Below are 27,523 nucleotides of genomic sequence, written 5' to 3'. Positions count from 1 at the left end.
GTGACGTCATAAGGTTGCGCCGCGCTCTTGTGTCTGTTGTGATTCGATTGAAGAAAGGTTTGTGTTTTAACGAATTTAAAGTGTTTAAATCAATGCAAACATTCAGTCAATTAAATCGATTTATAAGCTATGTACAATAAATTAACCATTCTTGAAAGAAACATTGCAATGCTTTATTTAACAATAATGAGCGTTATTTTTGGGAGTAAATCGCATCCACTCACGAGTAACAGAAAAGGTGCGTCTCATTTCGCTCTCCATAACGTGAATCAGTTTTTGGTAAACACGAATTCATGTACTGGAAAGAAGTAGTGAGAGAAAATGAGTTTTTTTAAACCTCGAGTCAGTTGAATCAATTGATTCGTAAAATGATTCAGTGATTCGAATCACCGCACGCTGACGTCACCAGCTGCTCAAACAGTGTAAATAAACGAGAACAAACACTATGTGTGTAATGACAACTTTTACAAATCAACTGCAAATGTTTTCATGAAAGTGTAATCTATTAAATGTGATGTACAATTAATTGAATACGATATCATAAATGTGAACTTTGTATTATTATTTAATCAGGTGATTTAATTAACTCTCTCTGACTGACTCTCTTACCAGTGAACTGAACTACTGAACTAGAGCTGATTGAGACACTCAGAGATTTAGTTAGGATTTATTTTTCTTTCTGTTAATTCTCATCTTAAACAGGACACAAACACACTGAAGCGACTGAGATCCATGTGACACACTATTTAAAAATATGGCTTTTATTAAAGAGGAGATTGAAAACATAAAGATGGAGTTTATTAAAGAGGAGAGTGAAGATGTGAAGATTGAAGAAACATTCAGAGTGAAAGAAGAAGAAACTGAGGAACAAACAGGTTGGTTTCATTCTAATAGATACTACTGTCCAATGGTGAAAATGATCAAAAATGCTTCCACCGACTGGCAACTTAAAAAAATAAAATAAAAATAAAAACTGGCGGGGTGAGAGCTAAAAAAAATAAATAGATGATTGTTCTAAATAGTCAGTAATGTTAAGCATTGAGCTGAAGCTGAAGGGGCTGTTTACACCTGGCCACTTCATGCGTTTATAATATAATGCGGATATAAAGCTGGAGATCGCTCAAACCACTTCAGGAGAGGATCTGGGGCGCATTCCCGATGAAACTGGACAAGTGTAAATGCATCTGGTTGTTGAAACCACATATGGAAATTGTACTCCTCCCAACAATGCTAAATAATAAACATGTGAGAGCGTGTTATAGGCTATATATCATGTTATAGCCAGATTTGACGACGCTACTGCAACACGCATCGCCGCAGATGAGCATCTGAGCATCTGAGCATCTATTCATCAAGCCAATGCGCAAACTATCGCAAATCAAAGTGGAAGTAAATCGCAGACGCTTAAAACAACAATCATCTTCATTAAAAGTAAAGAAACTAAATGATCTTCCCAGTGCTGTTGCCACTCTCTCCTATTGCTGTATTTGATTTTGAAATTATCTGATGATCAATAAAATGCATCTCATATCTGTTGCTTTCGGTGACGTGAAATCCATTAAATCTGCATATGGCGAGGGAATTGAAGATCGGATTTATATCCGTTTTGCGAAAACACAGTTATGTGACCAGGTGTAAATGGAATCGTTTTGATGAATCAGCAATATAGAAAATACAGAAAGCAGAGAGTGTAATAGGCGTGAAGAGAGGATGAACACACTGAAGCGCTTTGGAAAAACTCAACCAAACGCATCCTGTAAGAGATTATATACAACAGAAAAAACATAATATTACAACTGACATCTCCAGAAAAGGACGCAAATGCACAAGTGAACTCAACCTTGGTAGTCAGAATGTGCAGCTCTTCTTAGGGTGGTTTCACACTTGGTCCTTTTCAGGGGTCTGAGTGTGGTTCGCGTGATTTTTGGCCCATATGTGAAATACTCCAAACGATCTCAGACCCCTTTAAAGCGAACCGAACCGAGACCATCTGGGGAGGTGGTTCGAGTGCCTTATGGTACGGTTCGCTAAAAACACACAATCTGAACACAAACCGCTCTGGGCCCATTTTTTTCTCGTTTGCATATTTTGCTCAAACGGGTGAAAAATATCCAACTGTGTCGGATACGGGTGCGGGTCGGGTCGGACACGGGGGAAACACGGGTCTAAACACGGGTTCAAAACAATCACATGCAAACGTAAAAATATATGCATATTTTTAGGAACACATCTACAAAAATATTCCTGTATTTCAAGTTGATAAAATAATTTAAAATCCACATCAGTTTATTTGTGCCGACGCGCCACGCCCTCCCAGGATCTATAACGTTACCTAGGCTACTTTCAGTTTTAAAAATTCCTCATAACCGCGCGCGCGATCTGCTTGCAGTCGTCGAGATGGATGCTGAGGAGTAGAAGAAAAGAATAACTAGTGGAGATTGTAAAGTTGTCGACAATACGTCATCAAAAGGCAAGTCCAGTGTGTGGGAGAAATTTGGAGTTATCTGAAGAAAACAATATTGTGAAAGGCTTTGCTGCATGCATTTCGTGTTGGATAGCCGCAAATGGAACTTCATCGCCGAGGAAGCACGCAGATAACTGTGGTAACAAACCAAGCAGTTCTATCAAACAGTATTTTTCAAATTTAACACTGTTCAGTATGTGTGGTGTGCAGGGCGTGTTTGAACCCAAAATTGTCAGATGTAGGCTAGACGAAATTGCGTGGCAGATATAGTGTTGTAGCCGCGTCTGCTAGGCTACTCAGTTTTGTGGTAACGTTAGACATGTTCTATGTACCGGCCTTTTGACAGTTTCGGCTGAAGTTGTCCTTGTGTTAACTGTCGTTATAAATTCTGTATGACCTGGCAATAAACATTTTTGTAATTGTGTCTATAATGTGATTGGCTAAACTGATTTTATTTCGGGTGCGGGTCGGGTGTCGGTTCTATTTTAGGCGGGTCGGGTCGGGTGCGGATTTTAATTAGTGCTGTTGACGGATAACGGGTCGGATGCGGTTTGAAGCACTGCGGGTACGGGTGGGTGCGGATTTACAAAATCGGACCCGTGCAGGACTCTGCCTCGCACTATTCAACATGGCAGAGGAAGAGGGGTGTTATGGACCGATGAGGAAACAACAATAGGCCTACTTCTCCAAATTTGGAAGGAAGACTATATAAAGCAACAACTATCAACCACTCACAGAAATGCAAAAGTTTTTCTTCAGTTTTCCGTTAAAATGAAAGACAGAGGATATAAAAGAACCACCTTGCAGTGCCGAGTTAAAGTAAAAAAATTACGGCAGAAATATATGGCCATACGAGACTTCGGTGCAGTGGTCAATCAGCAGATGTCAAGTGGCCTTTCTATGATTTGCTGGATGAAATCCTTGGGACAAGCCCCTGCGCAAACCCAACAAATGTCACTGAGGGAGGAAGTTTTGACATGGAGGACGAGGAAGAGAATGGTATGTTCATTTCAGACCTGCTTTACCTATTCATCAGCTCATAGAACCATTTGTCTTCAATTATAAATTTGGCTTAATGACGTTTACAAAGCCAACCCTTAAAATGGGCAATAATCCAATAAATAAACATAATTCTAGGAAAACAAGTTACACAGGTAGATGTTTTTTGATTCAGTTTTGCAACAAAAGTTATTTGTGTGCAAATCTTACTGCAGTATTCATGTTGAAAACAAGTTGAGCTCAATGAACAGCATTTGAAGCATGTTTAAGACATTTTTTGTCGTTGTTTAAGTGTGTTTAAAGTTGTCTTTGTTTACTGGGATAACAGAGTTTACAGTATTAAGAGAGTAATTAGTAATGAAGTACACAGAATTTATTTTCATCTTATGTTTTTTTTTTAAGCTACACTGTGTGATATTTTCCCCCATCTAGCGGTGAAATTGTATATGACTACCCAGTGAATATTAGTTTCTGTTCCTTTCAATTTCGAGGGCGTTTTAACTCCTACGGTGGCCGTATTATTCCAAGATTAACATTGCTTCCAGTTCGACTTCGTCCAATTGCGCCTTTAAAACTATCACCTGTGATCCGTCGCAGCACAGATTTATGTTACAAGGTAAACAATACTTTTTCACCATTGACGTGAGGAAAAGTAACGCAAGTTATACTAGAGGTCGTTCTGGCGTTATGCACAACCATGCTATGGTTAGACAAGCAACTATAAAACTTCGAATTTACACAAATAGGCTGGATTACCTGCCGAGAAGAAAGCAGGCAACTTCGGCGTCCGTTTTAAAATCTTTGCTCCTCATTAGCTCTTTCCATCTGGGAAAAGTTACTCCAGTATTGACTTTGGTATTGCTGATTTGCCTGTCGCGTTGACGTTTTAATTCTCTCTTTCGCTTCCTTGGCGACTCTGCTACATGTCCTCGAGAATAGGCGTGATCCTCCATCAGCAATCTTTCAAATCTGCCGGCAGTCGCGAGTAATCTCCCCCTCGCATTCGTCTCTGTGTCACTGAGTGTAAAGCGCGAAAGGCGAAGCTTGAATTTACAGGTATGTCCCTCTTTGGCTAATGTAGTTTCAAGATGGAGGGGCAACATGGCGACCGGCATTCAAACCCCTCACCCGTATGTACTTTCAATGGCAGATTATAAACTTACGAGAATACTTTATTACTTGAAAGAAGTAAATATACATCAATGAGCACATATATTTTTGAAAAAATACGTGTTTTTTGCTAAGAATCAACAAAAAAAATTACACAGTGTAGCTTTAAGGAAGGACTAATCGAAATGATAATCAACATTATGCCATAAATGCTGTTCAGTAAATGGAACTTTACTTAAACTTTCCTTAGAGCAGCCTTGAATAGATGTGGTATCATTATTTTTTATTACTGACATTTTGTCCTAAATGTTGTGTCTATCATCTTTCATTAGCACCTGATGACAACAACAACAGCAGGAACGCCACCAGAGAGAACTGGAGCTGGAACGAGAGCGTTACAAGTGGAAGAGAGGTGGCACCGTGCACAGAAGGAACATGATCAGGCTATGATGAGGATGCTGTGTCGAGTGATGAGCTCAGCTGTGAACACCTTTCCTCATATGCACACACCTTTGTACCCCACCGAAGAACCATCTTTTCATACTTTGCCCATCATACACCAACCAAGTGCTTCAGTTACTGGTTAAAGGAGTCAGTAGTAGTTGCAGTAGTGAGCAGACAAATAATGAAACAAATAAATAATGAAATTCCAGAAATTCCAAACAGAATTTGTTGATGGAATTGTCCTTGATATTGTTTTTATTTGGTAGTTTAGTTACATTTTAGTTTGGGCTCTGTTGAAGGGTACCTGATTGCTGTAACTTTTAAATGTGTTAAAAACAGCATGTATTGTTGCAGATTGTTGTAGCTGCAATCATTAGCATTTGCTAGTGTGTTCTTTTTGTTTGCTGATTTTTTTGTAATTTAGTAATTTACCACGGTTCTGAATGGTTACAGTTCAAATGTCTCGGCACTTTATCCTGACAGGTAATAAGCTAATATTGTTTTAATAATTTTCAGTTATGTTTTATGAGAGCAGGCCCATTATCGCTGATCGATACTTGCTTTGATTATATTTGCTGTAAAAAAAAAAAGTTTCTTTTAAGTAAAGTTTTTTTCCATATTTTTATTGTATTATGATGAGCAGTATTTTGAAAAATTATTTGTTAATGTTTAACATTTTTACAATGCACTGTCAATAAAGTGCTTTACAAAACTGTTTTGTACCTGTATTTATTTATCTGAAAAAAAAATTCACGTAGCTTTTTTGTCTGTATATTTATTTATATTTCACATTTTGATCAGTAAAAAACAGGTGTATGCTTACAGTATATTATATCTAGCATTTAACTTGGCACAAAACATTGTTTTGCCTAAGAAACTGTAGAACTACATGCATGTGTCCTTGACACACTCAAAAACATTATAGAAAATTAAATTTTAAACAAGTTTCCACCAAACTGCATTATGTAAACTTAACACAAACATTTTGAATCAACAATGAAATATGAAAATCACACACACATATTAGGGGTGTGCATTGGCACTGCCCTCACAATTCGATTCGATTACGATTCACCAGGTAACGATTCGATACAATTTGATTCTGCGATGCATTGCGATGCATCAAAATTCTACTGCACACAACAAGGCACATTTTTCATCAGTCATGAGGCAATACAAGCAGTCAGATATTGAACAACAGATTTTATTGGCTGCTATGTGTGTATTATCACTCTCCTGTATCTTTGACATAAATGTCATTAAATAAAATAAAATTGAATGGTACAGGGTATTGGATATGACATTTTCAAACCTGAAAAAGAAAACATAAATCACTACTTTCAGTGCTTTGAATGAGAAATGTTTCTCTTCTCTCTGCTTGAGAACCTTTTGAAATTAAATTTCAACTGTATTGTCCAACTCGAGGCCAGAAAATAAACAGTGTAGGGGTGTAACGGTTCACAAAATTCACGGTTCGGTTCAATACGATACACTTGTGTCACGATTCGGTACGTTTTCGATACAGCAAAAAGAAAGAAATGCCAGAGAAATTTCCTTGATTTAAAAAAAAAAAAAATTATTTATTAAAACTAACATCATAAAGTATGATATTGTTTACTTTGAGCAATGATGGAGCTATAATTGACTCTTCTTAGGAGCATATAAAACAAAACAGCTCCTTGGAAAAAAATTAAATGTAATATTTTGTGCTTATAAACAATGTTTATTTTAATTCAGATTAACATTTGAGGGCAGCATCAAAATCTTCCAAAGTTGCAGTTATTGTTACTACAGTAAATCCAGGGTGAATGTTGCTGATCTGTGGACACTGGATAGTTCATTCATCATGTCACAATGTTTCTTCCTGGTTTCCACGTCAGCACTGTTTGATCCGTTAATAACGGAGAAATGTGAATGTTTCTCACTAGATCTTGCAGCGAAATTATTACTTTAGTGGCGAGTTCAAATGCTTTCTTTACTGGATCTCTTAGCGCTGTGTAGTATAAGATCGGCTCGCGCTGCTTTGGTCCAAACTGATAAACAGTCCGTCACGAGTAGCTCAGTTTCGTTCCGCTTACATTGCGTTTGCCATTTGATGTTGTGGTGTCACAGGTCGGGGTGGGCCGAGCCAGACTGCACCCACCCCTGGAAACCGGGTACCACCTCGAGGAACGTGTCAAGGACCAGACAGACAAGGGAATAAAGGAATAACAGGTTTCTTTATTAAGTTAAGAGCAGTAATTTGAAAGATCCTAATTAAAATCTTCTTGTCACCAGAGGGAATTCGATGGCCCCCTGGACCGTAGAGGGGAGAACGATCGTAGCGGCCCTGCAACTCGTTGGAGAGGGATCAGAGGGAAACTCACACCGTCTAGGTAGGTCACTGGGTAAGTACTCTTTACAGGACTCAAGAGGAAGTCGTGGTTATACGGACCCCATTCGGACTGGAACCAGGTAAGTACTCATGGAGCGGTTGCCTCTGCCTCGGACGAAGCACAGGGACACAGGTTGCGAGCGGACCGGGCCAGAAGAGGAAACAGGTAAGTATATCCCGGTAGGTGTCCTTTATGCCAGACCAAGTAGAACGGGGGCCTTTAGCCGGGACGTGAGGGAACCTTGGACAACAGGAAGACACTTCGATCGAGGCACGTGCCGCAGCTATTCCTTTTCAACAGGGGCAGCGGCTTGCAACGTAGGCATGGAGGGCTTCTCTCTTTCTGAACAGGGCGGAGGCCTTCACTGGGGCATGTGGGGACCACCAGGCGGACGAACACTTGGAGCGAAACGCTCCCTTCAGCTGTGTACTGCAACAATACAACAGGGTTCAACGGTATACAAGCACTCGACAGTGATACCTTCTCTCTTTCTGAACAGGGCAGAGGCCTTCAATAGGGCATGTGGAGACCACCAGGCGGGGAGGACACTTTGAGCGAGACACTCCACTTCGGCTGTGCGCTGTAACCAGGTAGCAGGATTTAACTATTCAACAGCATATGAAACATTCAGTTGAAATACCTTCTCTCTTTCTGAACAGGGCGGAAGCTTTCAGCGAGACACTTCACTTCAGCTGTACACTGTAACAATGCAACAGGATTTAACCATTCAACAGTAGATGAAACATTCAGCTGCAATATCTCCTCTCGTTCTGAACAGGGCAGCGGCTTTCGATAGGAGCGTGTGGAGACCACCAGGCAGAGAGGATGCTTTAAGCGAGACACTCCGCTTCAGCTGTACACTGTAACAATGTAGCAGGGTTTAACCATTCAACAGTAGATGAAACATTCAGCTGCAATACCTCCTTTCGTTCTGAACAGGGCAGCGGCTTTCGATAGGAGCGTGTGGAGACCACCAGGCAGAGAGGATGCTTTAAGCGAGACACTCCGCTTCAGCTGTACACTGTAACAATGTAGCAGGGTTTAACAGTTCAACAGCATATAAAACATTCAGCATTAACAGAGCCGGGCTGTCTCAAAATGGTAAGTTGGGCACTCGATATATCAAAACCTTCCTTGGAGACAGCGGGTGAAAGACTGTAAGGAGAGAGTGCTCAGCAGACTACTATTACTTCTCCACACGATGAACTTCACTCCATAACACAAACCGTGTGAATCGTCACTTCAGGCACTGCATTCCACTCGCACACCGTGCATTCGGGCCAGCACTCACCCACCGGTCTTTCTCCCACCAGATCAACTCTCGTCTCTCGCAAGGGCTCAACTTCTCTCCGGAGACAGCAGAAGACGGGTGCAGCGATCGTCACATTCAGCGAGGAGCGGACAAAAGTTGGAGACAGATCAACAATTCACTCGGTGTACTAATTCACTCGTGCCGCACACTTTCCAAACTCTCAACACCACTTCAGTGTTAGTGCATATAAACAACGGATCCAATACTCATCACTTTGCGTCTTTCCCACTGCTGACGATATTCCTTGGGTTTTCGCTGACAAATACTTCACTCTCTTCTCTCTACTTCTCAACTTCGATCTTCGCCCGCTTCATAGCCCAGCCTCAATAAAAGAACAACCCGTCGACAAAAACACAGTATCTCACGGGAGGAGAACCCCCAGGCGGGGAGGAGAACCACCAGGCAGTCTGCTTCCTCTCTATTTTTAAAGCCCCATCTCAATACGTGTCCCTCTCACAACACTCTCTGTAATTACTCCACACCTGCTGTCAATCGGGCAATTGGCCTTGCTGCCATGGCAACAGATTCGCAGTGCAATAGAGACGGGTGTCCACTGGAGGTCTCCACAACAACACTGCATCACAAGGACTTTAGTCTTTTCTCTAATTTTTGTCACACCGTGACAGTGGTCGCGCCAGCGTCTACATTATGAGCGCGCTCGCGACGCGCTTACATTTGAAATAACCGTTCGGTTTGAAAATGCGTGCCTTGTACCGAACGGTTTAATACGAATACGCGTACCGTACACCCCTAAAACAGTGACATAATCGATTATGGCACTTTGCCGCATCGATGCTGAATCGTGCATGCCCCGCATTGCGATGCATCGCCAAATCGATTATTGTTGACACCACTAACACACATATATATATATATTAGTGGTGTCAAATCAATTAATTGCATCTAACAAAAGTTTTTGTTTGCATGTGTATATAATTTATATTTACATGTCTGTGTGTCTGTATATATACATACACATATTTATACATATACTGTATGTACATGTGTGCTTATGTTTATATACACAGTCACGCACACACACACATATACACACTCACCTAAAGGATTATTAAGAACAACATACTAAAACTGTGTTTGACCCCCTTTCGCCTTCAGAACTGCCTTAATTCTACGTGGCATTGATTCAACAAGGTGCTGAAAGCATTCTTTAGAAATGTTGGCCCATATTGATAGGATAGCATCTTGCAGTTGATGGAGATTTGTGGGATGTACATCCAGGGCACGAAGCGCCCGTTCCACCACATCCCAAAGATGCTCTATTGGGTTGAGATGTGGTGACTGTGGGGGCCATTTTAGTACAGTGAACTCATTGCCATGTTCAAGAAACCAATTTGAAATGATTCGAGCTTTGTGACATGGTGCATTATCCTGCTGGAAGTAGCCATCAGAGGATGGACATGGTGGTCATAAAGGGATGGACATGGTCAGAAACAATGCTCAGGTAGGCCGTGGCATTTAAACGATGCCCAATTGGCACTAAGGGGCCTAAAGTGTGCCAAGAAAACATCCCCCACACCATTACACCACCACCACCAGCCTGCACAGTGGTAACAAGGCTTGATGGATCCATGTTCTCATTCTGTTTACACCAAATTCTGACTCTACCATCTGAATGTCTCAACAGAAATCGAGACTCATCAGACCAGGCAACATTTTTCCAGTCTTCAACTGTCCAATTTTGGTTAGCTCGTGCAAATTGTAGCCTCTTTTTCCTATTTGTAGTGGAGATGAGTGGTACCCGGTGGGGTCTTCTGCTGTTGTAGCCCATCCGCCTCAAGGTTGTGCGTGTTGTGGCTTCACAAATGCTTTGCTGCATACCTCGGTTGTAACGAGTGATTATTTCAGTCAAAGTTGCTCTTCTATCAGCTTGAATCAGTCGGCCCATTCTCCTCTGACCTCTAGCATCAACAAGGCATTTTCGCCCACAGGACTGCCGCATACTGGATGTTTTTCCCTTTTCACACCATTCTTTGTAAACCCTAGAAATGGTTGTGCGTGAAAATCCCAGTAACTGAGCAGATTGTGAAATACTCAGACCGGCCCGTCTGGCACCAACAACCATGCCACGCTCAAAATTGCTTAAATCACCTTTCTTTCCCATTCTGACATTCAGTTTGGAGTTCAGGAGATTGTCTTGACCAGGACCACACCCCTAAATGCATTGAAGCAACTGCCATGTGATTGGTTGATTAGATAATTGCATAATTGTGTTCACAGTCAGTTACTCCAGTTTTTTGCAAATGCTGAATACAAAGCTAAATCAACCAAATATGAATATACAAATGAGCCCCACCTCCACTTACTCACACCAGCTCAGAATACTTGATCCACTCGGTCTACAGTTTACTGCAGTAAACGCTGCACAATGGCACGTGGGAATATTGGTTTAATTCAGCCATATATGTCTGAACCAGAAACTATTCAGAAGAGGAAGTGGAAGAGTGAATTATACAGGCTCGTCTACAAGTTGATGTATCAGAATGGTAATACGTTTTATGTATCAATCTCTACAACGGCGGACACATAACGGAAAATAATATTATTAGCCTTTTGCTTGACTAAGTTATCAAACAGCTAATAATGTGTTGCTAATGTTACACAAACCATGTTCCCGTTTGCCATCTCAGAGTCAGACAGACGCCTTCTAAAAATAATTAATTTAATTTACTCGCATCAAATTCAAAATACATTTTTATGGACGGGATTTCAATGCCGGGTTTGCCTGCGCTGCTGCTGGATTACATGAGATAAAGTTTATTCCCATTATAATGGCTTTATGAGGGTGCATGTAAACGCACTTATTGACCAGTCTAGGTAGATATTTAATGGCCAAACAATTTAGAAAAATTCTATTATTATTAATTCGGGAAAAACAATTGCCCATAGGTTGATTTAAGAGTTGAAATCAGAATTTTGTTAAAAAAAACTAAATAAACATAATACATAATATGGTAAATGTGGTATCCTAATTATAAAAACATTGCAAATGTTTCACAAGTTTCTGGAAATTACCACTACAAAATCAGTCATTTTGATTGAAAAAAATAAATAATTCACAACAAAATATTGTGAAATCCTGGTGGGACTGCACAATGCACGTTTTTAGTTATAATAATAATAAAAATAATAAAAATTTGATATATTTATATAGAGCTTTTCTGGGTACTCAAAGCCATAACCATACCGTTAGCTTAAAGCAAATTATACTCAGACCACCTTTCGAGACTATCTCTGTTTGCTTTTCTTTAAAGGGGTCTGAGATCGTTTGGGGTTCACTTGTGGGCCAAAATTCACACAAACCCCTGAAAAGGACCAAGGCTGGGTGTCCCGAAACCTTCTTAAGGCTACGTCGTTCTTAAGTTACACCTTAAGCTGTACCTTATCGAGAATACGTGTTTCCCGAAACGTTCTTAGTTAAGTATACCTTCTGTAAGTCATACGTTCGGAAGGTTGGTCTGGACCACTCTTAGCTTTACCTTATAACTGTTGCAGGTCTATATGTATATAATTCTGAAGTTTTAATACACCCAGACAGTGTTCACTTAGGCTAATTCAAGTGTTTTCATGCAAAGAATAAAATTGTCATTATACGGAGTGTTGTTAGATTTTTAATTATATTATCCAAAGGTACATCAGCTGGCGAACCATTAAAGGCTTAATAGTGGTGGGGAGTTTGCTCAAACTATGGCAGCGATACAGCGAATAGTTGTTCTAAAAGATGGTGCCGTCCGCGGAGCGCTTTCAAAGATTGTTTATCATGGGCTCATACGGTATTTTAAACATTTACAGGGGTAAGTGATTTTATTGCCATCCGAATCCATAATGTCAGTGTTTTTTCTCACCCAATCCACGTAAAAATCCCTGGCCAAAGTGTTTTTTGACAAACAGGTCGCGTGGGAATTTAATCGCCGTCTGAATCCACATCTCTGAGTTTCCAAGAAGAGATTCAAAATTCACTGTTTAAATCCTTTTTGATCACTGCCGAGCACCGTACGTAAGATGTGCGCTTTTATTACTGAAATGCTGGAAAGTATTTACAAGAACACTATTTCATCGCAGCGGAAAAAGATGAAAGCACATACAATTTTTTAAATGGTTATTGTGGCAGCAATATATGATACAATTTTTAAAATATGTAGGCTAGGCTATTATAGGCTATTATAGTTTGGATTATTTTTTATAATATCCTAATAAATGCAATTTCAACTATTTCTGAAGTGCGTCTTTTATAAAGAACACCGCTTTCTCACATAATGCAGTGAAGCAGCCCCTGCACGAGAGAATAATTGATTCTCGAGCCATAGATATCAACCAATTCAGCACCATCGCCACGGACAGCACCGGGTAACGTCGCACGTAAGAAGGTAAATCTTAAGCAGCTTTCTAAGATATAGTTCGGGGAACACGCCTTATACCTTAAGAGTCTTCGTAGCGCGCTAAGAGACAACGTTATCGGGAAACCCAGCCCAAGTGTAAAAAAGTACAATCATTTGACTACATGCTATTACAATAGTGTTCTTCTTATAATGTTATGCATTTGACAGATTAGCACTGCACAAAACTAGATGTTGAACCTGGCAGTATTTGCTGTGAGTTTTTCGAACCAAGGTATTTAAAGATGGCTTTAATCATAATCAAAATGTGAAACTTTCACATTTCACAAGCCAAGTCAAGGCTTTCTTTTTTTTTTTTTACATAATTTTTGCAGTGTTGGCTGATGGGAAGCTGCTTTCAAACTGTCCTCTGCTTGTGTTTATGGTCTGAAGAGCAATATGTTGTATTCGGTGGTGGATGAAGCGATGAACCACGTTTTTTTTTTTTATTCTAGCCAGCACTATTCGACAAGTCATTAGCCAGCACTAATAAGAAAGATTAATGCAGACATTTAATATGTATTGATCTGCAAATAAGCTACATTTTTATTACCAGAACGATCTACACTATCAAAACATTACGTTTTGGAAGTGAAGTATTAATCTTGGCCATGTGTTCCTTGAAACTTATTGTAGCAAGTCAACTTTTACCCAGATACGATTGTTTCATTATATATGCAGTCAAAAGAAATCATGTAAGGTTGTAAGAAAAAGTTATTTTCTAAAAAGATTGATAGTAACTGTAATATTATTACTGAAATCTTATTAGTAATTAGTTACACTACTAGTTACTGTGAAAAGTAATAATGCATTACTGCCCAACACTGCTGTTGAGTGTAACTGCTTTTAAGCAGATAATCATTAGTTTTACTCACGTTTATGCAGTTTCTCCTAGCAGAGCCAGGATGTTTTGCCACTCAGTCGGGCTGAGGGGTGTGTCCCAGCAGGAAAGTGATGTCAATTCATACCTTCTATATCAGGGATGTCAAATTGAGTTCCTGGAGGAACTGTCCTGCAGAGTTTAGCTCCAACCCTAATCAAACACACCTGATTCAGCTAATCAAGGTCTTCAGGATTATTAGAAACTTCCAGGCAGGTGTTTTGGAGCAGGTTGGAGCTAAACTCTGTAGGACAGTGGCACTCCAGGACTGGAGTTTGACAGATGTGCTCTTTACACAAGTTTCCTGAAACACTCCTTAATAGTTTTTAAACAGACAAAACCTTCATAGCGTCCAAGCAATATGCATCCTTCTGGGACTATACTAGAGCTTTGTTCCTAACGCCAAGTTCAAACATACTCCGTTTGCAATATTGCAGTGTGTATTTTATGCAGAAGCAGCACAGGCTCATTGTGCTGTCACATGACGCGTTTGCAGTGCATAACTGATCCGCGGCTGTATACGACAAACACAACATTTATTCATTATTTTTATTTCAAAAAGTTGTTACTGAAAATGGTTTGTCAGCATTGTGAATCACTTTGTACATAGTGTACGGTACAGTTAAACAGTCTTTCATAGACGTCACATTTAAATGCTCTACATTTAAACAATGCATTATTCAATTCATTACTTCAACATAGATTTATATATTAAGTTGCTCAGGGTTCTCAAGTTTTATCAAAAGCTTGGAGTGAGATCACATGCGATTAGGGGAGGAGCCTATTGGAGCCCCGCCCCCGCCCGTCCCCGCCCCCCAATTGTTCATAATTAACCAGCACAAATTGAAATTATAACAATTGGTAAATCTGATAAATGACAGATCAATTCATCACATCAAATATACTCTTTAATGTTATATTTCAAAATTACAAATATACAAAAATTACAAAAATCAGGGGATTCTAACATCTAGTCCTAGTAAGCAGAGTATTAAGGTGTGTGTGTGTGTGTGTTTGTGTCTACACTCCAGCTTATGAAATGTGTTTTGTGTTGTAAGTGTTTGTTGCACATTTTGATGCCTTGATAACAGGGGTAGGGGGCTCCCACTTGAAGCACTGTGGCTCGATTCCAGACATTTTCACTGTCATAATGGATGACAGTGTTCCGTCCAGAGCCAACCTGTTTCTAGTTTTGGTCTTGTTCAAACCTACAACAGAGAACACTCTCTCTGCATCTGCATTGGAGTGGGGAAGAATTAAAACCAGTTTGGCGATCTTTGACAGCCGTCCAAATTGGCTCAAACCGGTCACCTTTAAAAAGAAAATGAAGCAATGAGACCTAAATAATTCTTTATTTACCTACATTAAGTTGAATAACTAAATGTCAAAAGGTGTGTAATATCTCTTACCCTGTTCTTCATTGATGACATATTCCCCCAAAAACCCTCAATGTCGAAATTGGCTGGGTCTTGGGGCATGGGGATGTCCATCAATTGATACTCTAGAAACTCTTCGGTGATCTGATCATGCTCTTGGGGTCCCTGATAAGGAAGCAGTTCGGCAAACCTAAAAAAAGAACACAATGTGCACTGAACTGATTAAGATGATGTGGAAGAAACAACAGGATTTGTTTTTTAAACATCATCAAACTTCACAATTTATTAAAAATGTTAAGAAAATGTAGTATTGGAAATAAGGAATAATAAATAAGTAAACCCATACCTGTCGACAAAGTACAAGGCATCTTCAACACTGCACTCAATCCTTTGCTGGACATCAACAAATTTTGAGTGCTTGAGTAAGGCCTCTCTCAGGGGTAGTTTGTCCAGTGCATATTACACTGCTCTCACCAGAAAAGCCTGTGCTGCCTGTTGGAATCTCTGCACCTGTTGAGGTGTTATATCTCCTGCATCAAGGAGCCGATTAAGCGTAGCTCGAGTTGTGAATCCAACATTCAGCTTTTCTCCTACCAAAGAGATAAAGCAGTTCTAATTAATAGTTAATAAGAGTAATATTTTTCTGTTTTTTTTGTTTTGTTTTTTTACTGAGTTTATTAACAACTAAGAATAACCACAGTTGCTAGCTTGAATATCCCACTTTAATATAAGTAAATCACATCACATCAGTGATATCACCAAACTCATAACTGAATTAAAAGGTCTTCTTATAAAAGTATCTGTGTTCAGGGATTGAGTGAAGTATGTGTATCTGCTTATGTGAAACTTGGGAGCATTACCTGGCAGTTGACTTGCTGGATCCTTGTAGTGGATGTCATCCAGTTCTCGACACTGTAGTGCTGCTGGTTTTAGAAATCTTGCGCACAACTTGCGAACAAACTTTGTCATCTACAATGTATATCGTGGGTTAACCTTCCATTTGACCTCTTCATGTAGAAGAAAGATGGATGACCTCTCTCTCTGGAGGAGGAGGTTCAAGGTTGAGAAGGCTGGCAATGTTGCTTGATAAAAGAGGAGGTACACTTCCGTAAGTGGGTTGGAAAATGCATCCACCAGCCTTTTAAACCTTGGTTGTTTCTCATCTGTGAAATAAAAAGTACAGGTTATGCACAGTACAGACATTTATGTTTCTTTTTTTTTCCCAATAATCTTGCAATAGTGTAATGAAATATTCAGCCTACCTAAGGACTTGAAGTAGCTAGTGAGTGGCTCATACCGCTGCAGAATGCGATTCACACAGCTCTCCAGGCTCAACCATCGAACGGAAACATGCTGTAGCATTTCCATGTAGTCACTTCCGTGGAGGTCACAAAATTTTGTGATGAAAATGTATAATCCATAATATCAATTCAAAGAAAATCTTCTGCATTTCCATTGTACTACACAGGTGCATGTTAAGTAACAAACCTGACAGATATCCTTTACGGTTGGTGCTTCCCCTAAACCAGTATCCAACATCCACACTCAGGTCCTCTGGATCAAATCCAGTTACCTGCAATACAGGACAATTTAATCACATTCCAATTAGTTACATATTCATTACAATCCAGCACAGCAACCTATTTTACATGGCATTAAACAGCTACTGTAGGTCATGGAAAGCAGAGATTATCAAACTTACATCCAAAAACCTCTGCCCAGAATGTTTGGCCGTGTTGTGGATGATGTGGCAGGGGCACCCATGAATGTAAATGTTTCCATTTTCATTGAGTGCCCTTGATGAAAGATAATGTTTTGCTCCTGTGTTGACAGGTGCATTGTCAATGGACAAACTTACACAATTACCCCACGTAATAGCATTTTTCTGCAAGACCTCATTCATCTTTTGAAAGATTACTTCAGCTGTGCCACAGCTACGGCCACTGGTGGTGCACATATCTAGAAACCTATGGACAACTTTGTTAGTGTCACTGTCATATATCCGTACAGTGAGTGGATTCATTTTATCTCGACCTGCAAAGACAAGGTACATGTTTTACATAATTAAAGTCACACATCTGTATGAAATTAAGTGTGTGTGTTCTAGGAATGGGTGCCAGAAAATATTTAAAACAAACAAATAGCAATAGCTGTCAAAGTTATACCTGTATCGTTTGACCCATCTGTGATCAATGTAAAAGGATTTTCCCTCATTTTCATCATCAATTCATTTCTAAAATATGGTGCCACTGCTCCATTGATAATGCACGCTGTTTTAGTGCTCGCACACTTAAAATCCTGTGCTGTGGTCGAATCTTTAAAGCACTCCTTTAACAATGGGCTGAAATGGTCTGCTACTGCAAATGGCACATTGTGTTGGACCATTGCAACAGCCACCTTTACCTCAGCTCTCCTTGTCTGCAACAGAAAGCAGAAAGGGTTATATAAAGAACTAAATCAAGCATTCCATGCAACATACATGTTTTTATAATTGTTAATACAACCTACAATGTTTTTAACAAAATTCATGTACCTTGCTCTCTTGTTCTGTTATGCAACCAACAGAAGCTGGAGCATAAAACTTTGCAATACCACTTGCTGACTGAAGTGCCTGTTCTTTGGACTGATGCCCTTTGCTTTTAACATGCCTGTTGACATCAGTCACACCTTGATGGGCACATTAATTCTCCTGTCTGCAAACAGAGCACCAGTAATAGGAGCTGCTTGTGCCTTTGGTGATAAAAGGCCATTTGGTTGTCCACTCATTTTTGAATGTACACCTATAAGTGGCTGCTCCACAAGCTTTTCTCTTCCCTGTCCTGTCCACTGACTCTTCCACTGTCTCCTGTGTGCTCTCTTCCACTGTCTCCTGTGTGCTCTCTTTCACTGTCTCCTGTGTGCTCTCTTCCACTGTCTCCTGTGTGCTCTCTTCCACTGTCTCATGTGTGCTCTCTTCCACTATCTCACATGGTGACTTCTCCACTGTCTCTGCCACCACCTCTTCCACTGTCTCCTCCTCTAATCTGGCAACCTTTTTAGGGGGCTTACCCTTTGGTGCCCAGAATGATAAAATATCTTTTTGCCTTTTTCCTGACATCTTTGAAAAATACAAATGCAATGGCAATGATTAATGTATGTTTTGACAGAATATAAAATATTACACAGAGAAAATATTATATTACTCTGCTTTAATACAGCCTTATTTGTAACTAGAAAGACTATTAATACAGTATAATATATAATTTAAAATACAATGAAGAAATACATCTTCATTCCTTCCCATACCCACTGACATTGGCTATTAAATGTTCTAGCCTAAAATGTTAGAGCTTTCTTCCAACTTACCTTCTCCTTCTCCATCAAGACGTGTGTTCGCGCGATGTTGTTGGTTACCTAGTAACGACCGTACGGTGGCCGAAAATGTCCCGTCAACTTCCGTGTGTTCGCACATCTATGTTGCCTAGTAACGAACGCAATCTGTCTAAGATACGTGCTGGCGGCAGGAAACTTCACTTTGTGTGCCTGCGCGTCGTATACAACGTTATATATAAAGCTTGCAGGACAACTTGGTTGGCATTGCCTTTTCAGCGTGAGAAATACACGGTGTGGCGTGTGAGCGTGTGAACTGGTTGAATTGCGTGTGTCTCACGGCCAATGCGTGAGACTTGAGAACCCTGAAGTTGCTCAAGCAAGTAACAAAACATTTATCGGCCCAACCACGGTTTCTGACAAGCGGGTGAAGGGTTAACTGTGCGTTCTGTCTTTTCTGTGTGGCAAAGTAGTTTAATTCCAATTTACTTTGATCTGACTCCTATTTTGTCCCGACCTTGAAATTAGGTTGGAATGCCTATTGGGTATTGGTAATTTATATAATTTATCTAGACATTTAATCATTCTATTTAACTCTTTACTCTTATTGCACTTGTTCAGTCAGATTGGGGGAACAAGGGGGAAAACAAGTGAGGAAAAACTCCCTGCACAACCATCAGACCAAAAACTCATCACACCATGGAATGATTTACTAAAAGAAAACCGGCAATATTTTTGTCAGGGAGGAAACGGAATGCTTGTTATAACTTTGGAATGACCCATCGCTGGTAGATGGAGTTGTGATATGATTCCCTTCACACCACTGTACAAACTCACAAGCAAGATATTAAGAGATCATGACTGACAAATTGTATCACTCTCTGTGTAAATAATGGAGATGGAAGATAGGAGCCGATGTTCGAACTTGAGGTTAGTGGGCTTACCAGAATCCAAAGATGGATCGGACCCAATTAGGTTTCTCAAGATGTAGTTAGCTGTATGGATACCCTCCCTGACTGGCTGGGAGATCAAAATTGAGCACATTGCCTTTAGTGCAGCAGTGAAACTGAATCCTCATGCTCACCCACTTTGATCTTTAAACTTCTTGATTACGCAGATTGAAAGGTGTAAGGGAGGCTTACTATGAATATAAGAAAATGCACACAGATAGAACATATTCAATTTCTTCCACAGTGGGTATAGGATTTAGTTGTATGTTGGCTTTAATGCTTTACGTGTATAAATGTTTTGATGTCTGTTGCTTTGTGCCATTAAAGTGGGGTTAACTTTTTGTTGTTTTTTTTGTTTTTTTTTCAGACCTGATGGCATTGAAAGAGGAGACTGAAGTACTGAATGAAATTGAAGAGAAAGCTCAATATAACAATCATCCTGATCTCTTAACTGGGGAAAAATATTTTAGTTGCTCACAGCCTGAAAAGACTTCCTCACAAAAAAGAGTTCAGAAGACGAAGACTAGAAGTCACTTCATATGCCAACAGTGTGGAAAAAGTTTCAGTAGAAAAGGATACCTTAAAGACCACATGAGAGTTCACACTGGAGAGAGCCCTTTCATCTGCCGACAGTGTGGAAACAGATTCAATCAAAGAGGAAGCCTTAGTAGGCACATGAGAATTCATACTGGAGAGAAGCAATACACATGTCCTCAATGTGGAAAGAGTTTCAGTAAAGGAAACCTTGAAGTACACATGAGAATTCACACTGGAGAGAAGCCTTACACCTGCCAACAGTGTGGAAACAGATTCACTCAGAAAGAAAGCCTTAACAAGCACATGATGGTACACACTGGAGAGAGTCCTTACAACTGCCATCAGTGTGAAATAAGTTTCACTCTGAAAGATAGCCTTAACAGGCACATGAAAATTCACACTGGAGAGAAGCCATACACATGCCCTCAGTGTGGAGTGGGTTTTGATCAACGTGTAAACCTGAAAGTCCACATGAGAGTTCACACTGGAGAGAAACCCTACATGTGCACTCAGTGTGGAAAGAGTTTCTTTCAAAAAGGACACTTTAAAGAACACATGAGGATTCACACTGGAGAGAGCCCTTTCATCTGCAAACGGTGTGGAAAGGAATTTACTCAAAAAGGAAGCCTTAACAGGCACATGAGGATTCACATTGGAGAGAAGCCTTACACCTGCCCTCAGTGTGGAAAGAGTTTCACTCAACATGGAAATCTTGAAGTCCACATGGTAGTTCACACTGGAGAGAGGCTTTACACCTGCCAACAGTGTGGAAAAAGTTTCAACCGAAAAGGAAACCTTAATACCCACATGAGAATTCACACTGGTCAAAGCCTCTTCACCTGCCAGCAGTGTGAAATAAGTTTCACTCTGAAAGGAAGCCTGAAAAAGCACATGAGAATTCACACCAATAAAGAGACTTATACATGCCCTCAGTGTGGAAGGAGTTTCAATGATAAAGGACACTTTAAAGTCCACTTGAGAATTCACTCCGGAGAGAAACCCTACATGTGCCTTCAGTGTGGAAAGAGTTTCAATCAAATAGGAAACTTTGAAGACCACATAAGAATTCACACTGTGGAGAAGTCTTTCACCTGCAAACAATGTGAAAAAAGTTTCAACCAGAAAGGAAACCTTGACAGGCACATGAGAATTCACACTGGAGACAAGCCGTTTAAATGTGGTCACTGTGAAGAGACTTTCAGATATAAAGAAACCCTTAAGTACCACATGAGGATTCATGTTTGAGAGAAAATTTGTATATCATCAGTATGGAATGAGTTTCACAGACATTAAATCATTCCTGAGTTGATTCATAATAAGCCTTTCATGTGCCATCACTGTGGAAAGACTTGAAGAAATAAAGCAACCTTGAGTTTCACATATGATCCAAAGTGGCGTTTAGATAAATATGTAAATATGTTATTCACATTTTCCTTTCAATAATAAAATAAAACCAATGGAAAAAAAACAGCATTTGTGAAAGCATGATCATAGCAATGAGGATTGTAATTCAGCACTGCAGTCAAGTTGTTTTCCATTTATATAGAAGTTTATATAGCTGATTAAATATTTTTTTCTGGGCTCCACACCAGGGGTCACGCTCAGCACCCCTACTTCCCATGGTACTAACTGTAATTAACAGTTTGCTGACTTAGGGCGCTTTCACACTGGCAGTTTAGTGCGGACCGGGGCACGGTTCGCATGAAAAATCGCTAATGTGAACACTGTCATCGGACCCGGGTGCGCACTAGAGTACCGAACCCGAGACTACCTGGAGGTGGTCTGAGCTCGGTTGCTCCCGAACCGTGGCGCGGTTCGCGTTAATGTGCAAGCAACACGGACTCGGGTGCGCGCTTGTTCAGGAAGTATAGTATCCCGCGCATGCGTATCACTGTCGAATATCATTGTTTCCTCACACGAGTTGTATTCTCCATGCGTTTTCCGTGTGCGTTTGCGATGACGTAAGATCACTGCAAACGCACCTGGGTTCGATTCAACTAATTGAGTGTGAAACCAGACCAACGCTGTGGGGGGCGCCGGGAACTAGCGCACTCGGGTTCGGACCGCAGCAAACGAACCCAGTGGAAAAACGCCCTTAGTTTATATGTAAAATCTTTGGAATTTGAACTTTTCAATTGCTTTTCCTCTAGATCACTTGACAGTGTGATGAAAATAAACTTTTCTTAAAGCGTGTTGTATATCACCACAGATTTATTGGCACCCTTCTATCTGTGTTGTATACTGTAATAGACAATTGTCCTGCAAAATGATGAGGTTTTTGTAAGAAAAATGTTGCGAGCAAATGTCGAATTGTTTTTTGACATTTAAATCAACAACGTAAGAGGCTTTAGGCTGTCTGATGAAATCTGTATGAACAAACACCCAGCTTTGCAGTATAGGTGGCACAGAAGCAGCATCTGACCTGGCATTTAGATGTACATTACACACTGTTTAATGTAGCTCAAAGGAGGCACTGTGAATTTACATATTAATTTTATTAATAGAGGCTATTAAACAGTCCCTCCAGAAAAACGCTGAGTTTTTTTGTGATTGTTGCGGGCAAAAATCCTTGATTATGCGGCACGTTTTCTTAAAAAATGCGATGGAATATGCAGGATATTTATGCAATTTTATGCGATGAAATTGCGGGAACTTGCAAAAACTGCGGTTTGATGAAAAAGAGAAAAAAAAGTGATTCCCCCAACACCCTATTCACTAGGCTACTACTTTAATGTAAAGAGTCATTTCTTATTACTTCCTATGATAAGCAAGCATACTACATCACATAAAGTGCTGGGAATATTTAAGTTCTCATCTTGTTTTATTTCAGACCTTAATAAACACTTGGCTCAAACTTACAAAACATTGATGAGTCGAACAAGTTCTGTAGCTTTACAAAATGAATATGCTACAACTTCTGTAAAAATGAATAAATAAAACATAAAAAAAATTAAATGTGTGCTTCCTGTTTTACAGAGGTAGCTATACAAAACAATTACACAATAATTTGCCCCCACTGTCATGTAACACTGGGAAACTGCTTTGCGCGGTCTTTTGCGCTCATGTTTGTTGGCAAATGAGAATGATTTGCGGGCCTCATCATGGTTTCATCTGCATCGCGGGGTTTGGAGCTTTTCAATGATGTCGCGTAATTACGTCACTTCATAGCGTTCCCATGGCAACAGGGGAAATGGCTGTGCTTGTGTGAAGTAAACGCAACATTTTTCAACTTTCTGCTAAGATATATGTGACTTTTTGCAACGAAAATGCGAGATTATGAAATCATGCAAGCCCGCATATTTTGCGCGCGGAAATCTGCAATTTGTGCGGCGTATTTGAAAAAATGCGTCCCCTGCATAAATATGCGGACTTTGGCTGATTATGCATTGAATCATGCGATCGCATAATCGCGTTTTTCTGGAGGGACTGATTAAATGTGAAGTGACAACATGAAACACTACTTTCAATATATAAAAAACTCCAGTAGTTGGTGGCAAGTCAGCCTGATAATGATTGAATCACCAATTCACTCATTTAGGTTCACAATTAGCAGATTACATAATTATATCATAAAAAAAAATTAAAATAATAATTATATATATATATCTGTAAAGGCAGGATCACCTACTGGGTGGAACCCAAACGGAAGGCCAGTCAAGTCCAGTCCTGGCTGTATAATCAAACAATAAAAACGAGAAACAATGCATGCCATCAAGAACATTTATTGATTCCATCACAGGAACTTGATCCAGTTTCCCACATTTTTACTAATAACTGCTTTAAATGTGTTTATTCAGAGGACAGTAAGGCAAACAATTAAGCATGAGCTCGAACATTTTGGCATTTTTCATATCGAACCTTCAAAGAACAGAATAGGACACTGCATTGAAAATTAAACCATATTTTTAATTGCGTCCAGGGCATTGGAGAGACCCGCAACCTCAGTGATTTTGTACTCTTGGGAGCGGCATTTAGGGCACTGTGTAGATGTTGCCTCCCATTGGTTGACGCACAGCTTGCACCCCACAATGCTTCAGCAGCATGATGTCAAAACTGGGTTTTCCATGATTCCTGGAAGAAAGTGAAATATACAGTGCAAAACATGAGCAACAGACACCAAAACAGCTCACCACAGGTTCAATCGTAGTTAGAAAGTAGAAAACAGTACTATATATTTTAGAAAACCCTCCCTTTTACAAACCAGCCATATATTATGATTTATCATCTGTATCATCTTATAAATATGAGTTATGTCAATGGTTCCCATACACCTGGAATTAACATGCATTTGTGATATCACAATCAGATAGTAATTGACCACATTTTACATGGCCAAAAGTTTTACATTTTTTGTTAAACGGTGTTGTTCACGTTACACGGCAACAGCGTTTTGGGTCCCTGAAAACCGGTTTGAATGTACAAGTTTTTGAAAACAGTCTCTGTGTAAACAAAAACATGAAACTCTAAAAAACAAAAACAAACTCTGGCATCATGCACATTCATGTTCAGTCTAAAGGGTTTCATCATCTATTGGCCTGACAGCAGAAAACAACGTTTTTAGTAGTTTTTGCAGATTGTTTTGACAGTGGTGTCATCTGTACGCGGAAGAAAACTTCTCAGTTTTAAGCATATCATTGTCGTGTAAACGTAACTTAAAAGATCAGTTTAAATACACCCAATACATCGATCCAATTACAATCACTGAAGCACATGTTAGGAGGTTGTCGGGGGTAGATTTAGATCAGATTGGAGAAGCATTCTAATGCAGGGTGTAAAGAATATCCAGACACAAAATGCACATTAATGCCAAAATGAAGCCCAATGTGATATTAAGGATCCACCATATTGTGCAAAGTTATTAGATAAGAATTATAACATTGTGCAGATGTACTGAGGAACTTTATATAAAAGACAAACAAAGGCTGGTGTGTGGAGCCATTAAAATCGATTTGCATACCACTGCAAATTGAACAAGAAAAAGTTTCCTTTGGGGCCATCCCCCAAGACTGCTGAATGTAAATATACCTCTTACCATTGATTGCTGGGTGCTCTCCACTTGTGTTAATTATCTCCCCGAACTTTGTTAATAAAACATAATTTCACGAGTTCACACTTACATACAATTAGAGGGGGGTAAAGTTTAATGCGTATTTGGCATGTTGTCCGGGGGGAGGGCTCCGAGCTCGGAGTTCTGCCCGAACCCAGAGTACTCCCCCCAAAAGGCTAAAAAGCAGAGGACAGCCGCCGGACTAAAGACCCCCCCCCCCCAAATGAGTGCCGAGTTTGGCGGGCTGGCATCTCGAGAAGGGGCCTGGATGCTTGACCAGGAGGGCCCGTGATGGCGGCTCACTGCGCCAGACTGACGGGCCCTGCTGGCCCGTGAACGGGGAGCAGTTGTAATTTGGAACGACCAATAGGGAGAGTTTGCGCCTTTCTTGATGGGAGCAATTCACGGCAGAACACGGACGGCGGTCCGGAGTGACAATTCCGGTCTATGCATACGGGAAAGTTCTCGTTGCGTCCGCTGTGAGACCAATGCTCGCTGGACAGAAAGAGAAAACAGGGAAGAGGAACATGAGTACTCGACCGGGAGATTTTCTCACTGCGTGATTTTTTTATTGGACATCCCCACTGGACATAAAATGCGGGCATGAGCACCGCCACAGAAGCTACAGATGTGCATGAACTAGCAGCGCGCTCTGTTACATTTACCCGAGTTAAAATGGTTACAGGGCTGTCTGCTTTCATCGAAAGAGACCTGGTTTGCGCTGGTGGTTGCTGCACGAGGCACGTAGCTGGTGGATTTAGCAGTGCTTGTTCCCAGGTAGGGAAGAGAGGAAGGGTTAACCTGCGGGCATGATGCAGTTGAGTGCGTCACTGAAATGCACGCAAGAAATGTTTTTGCAGCCTAAAAACACCCTGCTATGGAGATCTGGGTCGAGTGCACCCCAGTATGTGCACTGGTTCCACTGTGCGACTCGCACAGCACTTTTGGCTGAAAAATGTTTATGGTACGTGTAGAAGTTCCCTCCACCATAGGACAGCGCGTGCTCGGCTATGATTGCTAGATAATCATTCAGTTCGTGCCGCCTGTGGGGGAAAGCTGAACAGATAATTTCAGTGAAACGAGAAAAGGCAAAGATTTGTGAAAAGGTTTGTGTTTTTCAGGGTAACGGAGAAATCCCCACAATCTGTTTGGTGGTCTGGATCGGCTGCGGGGAGCAGAGAGAGAAGAGAAGAAAGGTCTACATCCGCACCTGAGAGGATCTGTGTGCGGATGTTTTGAGACACTGGTGGTGGTTCCATGGCGATGGCGTTGGACGGAACGGGCATCGGTGTTGCTGTGAAGAGAGAATGGTGAGATTTAGGTTGTATGAGAGAGCTAGGAAGGGTATAAGCCGGGGCTGTGAATGTCGGCGGCGGCCTCACGCTTGGATTACCCGCTGTGGCTTGGAAAGGAAAGTTATTTGGAGGATAGGAAAGAAAGAAAGGATGATAGTATAAAGTGTGGGCTTTTGCTGCAAGCGGAGGCGGGCTCGTGCTTGTTTGAGCTACTGGAGCTGCAGGCCTCTGGATGTGGGCGGAGTTGTAACCTCTTGGGTAAGACTGTTGAAATGGATGCGCCTGTGTTGCTAGCGGCGATAGCCTCGCGCTAGTGACTGCGACGGGAGCTGGAGGCCACTGAAAAGGAAAAGGGTTATGAACAGCTGGAGTATAGAACTGAGAGACTGTGGGGAGGCCACTCGGCGCTGCGGCCGCAGAAGCCATGGTGGAGGGCTGGGCCTCGTTGAGAGGTGGGAGTGGACCCGTGGGTTCGATGGCCGAAGCGAGCCGGATCTTGTGCGGGAGGACGACGATGGTGTCTAAGGAGGCGACTTTTGGGCCCTGTGGACTTTGCTCTGCCTGTGAGCTGGCTTGGGAGTAGGTGTGGACTTTGGAGAGTGGTTGGCTGACTGTAAGGTAACGTACAGATTATACAGCTCCGCTTTATTCATTTTTCGTGAAGCCTGTACGTCCGAATTACCCAGCACTTTTCTCAATCCTGCTACGGTCCACTTCATGATAGGTGGGATCGTCGGGACAGCCGAGCGGTAGGAGGAGGCCGGGGAGGAAGATGGAAGTCTTGCCGGAGGCGGCCTCGACGTCTTGGCGAGCGCAGGGCTGTTCGAGCAGGTGTGCGGCTGCGCGAAGAAGCCTGGGGCTCAGGTGCGATGTCCGGCGTAGGAGGAGTGGTCCTGGGGCCGGCGGAATGCGAAGGCGGATCCCTGAGGGTGTTTGTTTCTTCGTCAGATGAAGAGCTTTGACGTTGCGACATGGTAGCCGAACGGCGAACCAAGATGCTGCTAAACTGCTGCTAAACTGTCAATGGATTG

At 41.1% G+C, this 27,523-nt stretch overlaps 1 protein-coding gene across 1 annotated transcript; it reads left to right on the top strand.

Annotated features, from left to right (window-relative positions):
- Positions 1 to 26,900, top strand: LOC309497369 (uncharacterized protein). The gene is made up of 3 exons (XM_082167615.1): positions 1 to 57; positions 703 to 875; positions 19,981 to 26,900. Exons 2-3 carry the CDS (start codon positions 755 to 757, stop codon positions 21,393 to 21,395), a joined length of 1,536 nt encoding a protein of 511 aa, XP_082023741.1. The 5' UTR covers positions 1 to 57; positions 703 to 754; the 3' UTR covers positions 21,396 to 26,900.
- The last annotated feature ends 623 nt before the right edge of the window (positions 26,901 to 27,523 follow it).

This window comes from Leuciscus leuciscus (assembly GCF_965113295.1).
Source record: "Leuciscus leuciscus genome assembly, chromosome: 4".
NCBI lineage: Eukaryota > Metazoa > Chordata > Actinopteri > Cypriniformes > Leuciscidae > Leuciscus > Leuciscus leuciscus.
This window is presented reverse-complemented; position numbering and strand designations above follow the sequence as displayed.